The sequence below is a fragment of the Anguilla rostrata genome, chromosome 7 (assembly GCF_018555375.3).
Source record: "Anguilla rostrata isolate EN2019 chromosome 7, ASM1855537v3, whole genome shotgun sequence".
NCBI classification, from domain to species: domain Eukaryota; kingdom Metazoa; phylum Chordata; class Actinopteri; order Anguilliformes; family Anguillidae; genus Anguilla; species Anguilla rostrata.
This window is the reverse complement of record NC_057939.1, coordinates 940,554-945,421: the sequence shown is the minus strand read 5'-3', so window position 1 is coordinate 945,421 and position 4,868 is coordinate 940,554. Positions and strand designations below refer to the sequence as shown.

The following is a 4,868-nucleotide window of genomic DNA, read 5'->3' as shown; positions in this document are numbered from 1 at the left end:
ATCACACACCAGCATGCAGCTCACTATCACACGCCAGCATGCGGTTCACTATCACACACCAGCATGCGGTTCACTATCACACACCAGCATGCGGTTCACTATCACACACCAGCATGCGGTTCACTATCACACACCAGCATGCAGCTCACTATCACACACCAGCATGCAGCTGACTATCACACACCAGCATGCAGCTCACTATCACACACGAGCATGCGGCTCACTATCACACACGAGCATGCGGTTCACTATCACACACCAGCATGCAGCTCACTATCACACACGAGCATGCAGCTCACTATCACACACCATCATGCAGCTCACTATCACACACCAGCATGTGGTTCAGTATCACACACCAGCATGCAGCTCACTATCACACACCAGCATGCAGCTCACTATCACACACCAGCATGTGGTTCAGTATCACACACCAGCATGCAGCTCACTATCACACACCAGCATGCGGTTCACTATCACACACCAGCATGCGGTTCAGTATCACACACCAGCATGCGGTTCACTATCACACACCAGCATGCGGCTCACTATCACACACCAGCATGCAGCTCACTATCACACACCAGCATGCGGCTAGGCTCACTATCACACACCAGCATGCGGCTATGTTCACTATCACACACCAGCATGCGGTTCACTATCACACACCAGCATGCGGCTCACTATCACACACCAGCATGCGGCTCACTATCACACACCAGCATGCAGCTCACTATCACACACCAGCATGCGGCTAGGCTCACTATCACACACCAGCATGCGGCTATGTTCACTATCACACGCCAGCATGCGGTTCACTATCACACACCAGCATGCAGCTCACTATCACACACCAGCATGCGGTTCACTATCACATGCCAGCATGCAGCTCACTATCACACACCAGCATGGGGCTCACTGTCACACACCAGCATGCAGCTCACTATCACACACCAGCATGCGGTTCACTATCACACACCAGTATGCGGTTCACTATCACACACCAGCATGCGGCTCACTATCACACACTAGCTTGCAGCTCACTATCACACACTAGCTTGCAGCTCCCGGATGATCATGCTTGCCTTGATCATGCAGGAAACAGTGCTCGTGAACTCTAATGCTAACAATTCAAATTATAATAATACCATTCTGATGTGTCTGTTTGACACTGCTGCTGGCCACCAGCCAATAAGCATTACAATAAATTCTGTAGTAGTTCAATTACAATAAATTCATGTTGAATCAATTTTTAATTAAAGTCTTTATTTTGGTTACTTTCTTTCAGTCTTGGACAAAATAATGAATATGTCAAGTAAGTCTTTTGCATGCTGTGAAGTCTTCAAGCTTTTGTTACCAAAAATATGTAAGCTTTCTATACCAAGAAACGTACACATTATTACAAGAATGTGTAAGAAACAAACAACTTTTGTTTCATTGCTTTAAGTTGTGGGACAAATCACATTTCAGTTCCTTATCTCGAGATTTCTGGTGTGAAAACCTGGGGTTCCGCTCTGAAATGGTAAAATTGTGAGATTTATTCTCTGTTCCTTTGATTTTTAATTTCACAGTTCATGACAGTGATAAGGAAAGCTTGATTCTAGGTATTTCCTATGATGTGATCAAATCTAATGAACATTTTTTAAATGATTCTGTTAATAATAATTACAATAATTTGAAACGTGCAGCTAATGTTGTTGTTTTTGACAGGAAAGAACGGAATAATCATTAAACCAGGTAAAGCCTGTCTCCACAGAACAGTGGCATGGTTTTTTGCAACATAAAAGAGAGAAAACTGTGCCCTACACTACAGTAAACCTAAATGAAACATTAATTTCATCCTGTAACTCTCTTTATAGCATGGAGGTGGCTTCGAGAAGCTGCAGGTAGGAAAGTTTCAATTTAAGTTCAAAAAGAAAAGATGCATTTATACCTTTAAGTCTTGCTATTCCAACTGCATTACACCAACTAACGTGAAATACAATCCCCAACGGTGACAGTATGACAACATATAATGATGTACCATGTATTACACTGTCATACTATTATGAGTTATGCAGTGCAATTATGATTTATTTATTAAGTTGTGCACTATAGTTATGGGCTGTATAAATATTATTCCGCTCATTTAATTAAAACATAACAAATAATCTGTAGCAAATGTACTTTGAATTTATAGGTAAATCTGCTTATTTTGAGAGAAAGGTATTTTTCTAAGTTGTGAGAAGTGTTGAGAATGAAGCTGAAATCACGTGAGCTCCTCTCTGTGAAAGCAGGCCATCTGTGAGAGTTTCTGTCTGTGAAAGCAAGCTGTCAGTGCGAGCTCCTCTCTGTGAAAGCAGGCCATCTGTGAGAGATCCTGTCTGTGAGAGATCCTGAATGTGAAAGCAGGCCATCTGTGAGAGCTTCTGTCTGTGAGAGCTCCTGTCTGTGAAAGATTCTGTCTGTGAAAGCAGGCCATCTGTGAGAGTTTCTGTCTGTGAGAGCTTCTGTCTGTGAGAGCAAGCTGTCAGTGAGAGATCCTGTCTGTGAGAGCTCCTGAATGTGAGAGCTCTTGTCTGTGAGAGATCCTGTCTGTGAAAGCTCGTCGCTGTGAGTGCTTTTGTCTGTGAGAGCATGCTGGTGAGGCTGTGCACTGTGCCCTCTCTCCTACAGTGGATGTGACTCTGGACCCTGAAACAGCACATCCCAGTCTCGTCCTGTCCTCAGACAGGAAGCAGGTGAGACTGGGGCCCAGGCGACAGGACCTGTCAAGCTCCGTGCACAGGTTCAGCTACGTGGTCTGCGTCCTGGCCAAGGAGGGCTTCTCCTCCGGGCGCCGTTACTGGGAGGTGAGGGTGCACAACAAGACGGGCTGGACTGTGGGCGTGGCCTCCAGCAGGGCCAACCGCCAGGGGTCAATCCTGTTCCGCCCTCGAACAGGTTACTGGGTGATGACGATGAAGAATGAGGTGATCAGTGCGATGCGTGAACCCCCCTCCGCCCTCCCCCTCAGAGAGAGGCCCGGGACAGTGGGGGTGTACGTGGATTACGAGGGGGGGCAGGTCTCCTTTTATGACGCGGAGGCCGGGACTCACATCTACTCCTTCACTGGTTGCACCTTCACTGAGAAACTCTACCCATTGTTCCGGCCTGGTCTTTCTGAAGCTGGCAAAAACTCCGCCCCACTGATCATCTCTCCTGTCAATCACTTTCACTGAATTAGGACACACCTCAATTACAGGAAGCCATAGTAGTTATGTTTGGAGGAATATTTACCGATATACTGTCATGTTGTTCAAAATTATTTTGTTTTTTTTAACCGCAGATGTATAGATACACTTTTTAGGGGTCTTAAATTTTGAGGTTTGAAACAATCTACTCTGGTTTGTGTGTGGTATCTTTTTTAATGTTCAAAAAAACCATTGTATTAAAATTAGCATTTGACTTCCCTTTTGAATGCATTAATGTTTTTCTCTGAATATTTCTCTCCTTGGGCTCAAAACCACTACCCCCAGCTCACCCTGCAACAGTTTTTAAACTTTATTTCTGTACCACTGGAAATCATGTTCAATATGTACTTTTCCAAAAAAAAGTATTTTATCCTGCCAATTCAAATGTGTCTTCAGCTGTTTGTCATGTAATGTGAAAACTTCAATGCCTATTTTATCTTACCGCTCTCATTTCTTTTCATCAAAACATATATATCAAAAATGACTTAATTTGCAATATGAAAATGATTACATAATGTTTAAATATATTTAATGTACAATAATACTAACATTTCTATTTACACTCATAATAAAAACAAAGGATTGCTTTTTTTGTTAAACACTTGGATCCAGTCATGTGTGTTTATTTAATAACTACCAAGCCAAGCTAGTGATCAGATCCTGTCAATCAGACCCCTGCTGTCAATCAGCTGCATATCATACCAGGTTTGAACATGTAAGAGCAAATTGCAGTTAAACGCAGTTAAAGCTATGATAAAAAAGCAATGGAAAATGTTCAAAATGGAAGGAATTTTCAGAGAAGGGAAGATTTGATTAAAATGTATGATACTTGTCAGGATCTGTCCTTGATAGTTTAGGTGGAAAAGATGCTCCACCATATTGTTCCGTTTCAAAAAGGGGAGCCAAAACCAGGGACCGCCTAGCATCTATCCAATCAGGTGCTGGCAGTGTTCTGTGGTAGGCCATGCCACTTGTTTGTATTGATCCCATAAAGGCATCTACCCGACTCTACCTGCCTACGCTATTTACTATTAGTCCCGCCCATTAAACTGACCGGTCTGGGGTCCAGCGGATGACCAGACTTCCCCGCCAGATCCAGTATGAATCCCCCTTCAGAGCGCGGACTTTACAGAAACAGACGATCGATGTCTGGACGTTCAGCTGAAAACCTGAGCTGGTTGGAAAGTGAAAGTTTTTTAGCTGAAAAATTGTGCGTGTTCTTCGGTTTGTAACATGATTTGTTGGAAATTCTTAGGAATCTGGAGGGAGAGTTTAACCAGCGTCAAAAGCATTTCAAATATGTATTTAACAGCTCAGGTGCAATCCCAGACTCACAGAACATTGTGTGTGTCACATTGCACCAACGGGGCATTGTTATATTTGAATGACGTGCAAGTGCAATAACCAGGAAAGTCCGATCTGTGCATTTAGACGGCAGTCACATTGGCAGATATCCAATTCCAAATGGATTTATTTCTACATAAGAATGTGGCCCAAAACTGATCTGAAAATATCTGATTCCATGTGATTTTTTTACACGTTCATAGTACACATCTGTTCTGTGCCACATGTGAGCATAAAATCAGAACTGGGTCACTTTTACCAGGCCCAGTTGAAACAAGCACAACACTGGCAATGCTCTGTGGCCAACAGGGG

The 4,868-nt window shown here is 43.4% G+C and overlaps 1 protein-coding gene across 3 annotated transcripts in view; it reads left to right on the top strand.

The window, feature by feature from the left end:
* The window catches only part of LOC135258728 (E3 ubiquitin-protein ligase TRIM39-like), an 11,007-nt gene extending 7,200 nt beyond the window's left edge, over positions 1 to 3,807 (top strand). For all 3 annotated transcript variants that reach the window (XM_064342256.1, XM_064342257.1, XM_064342258.1), the window contains 4 exons: positions 1,289 to 1,315; positions 1,711 to 1,737; positions 1,860 to 1,886; positions 2,656 to 3,807. In XM_064342256.1, coding sequence (XP_064198326.1) covers positions 1,289 to 1,315; positions 1,711 to 1,737; positions 1,860 to 1,886; positions 2,656 to 3,200 — 626 coding nt within the window. In that variant the 3' untranslated portion in view covers positions 3,201 to 3,807. The remainder of the gene's footprint in view (positions 1 to 1,288; positions 1,316 to 1,710; positions 1,738 to 1,859; positions 1,887 to 2,655) is intronic.
* The last annotated feature ends 1,061 nt before the right edge of the window (positions 3,808 to 4,868 follow it).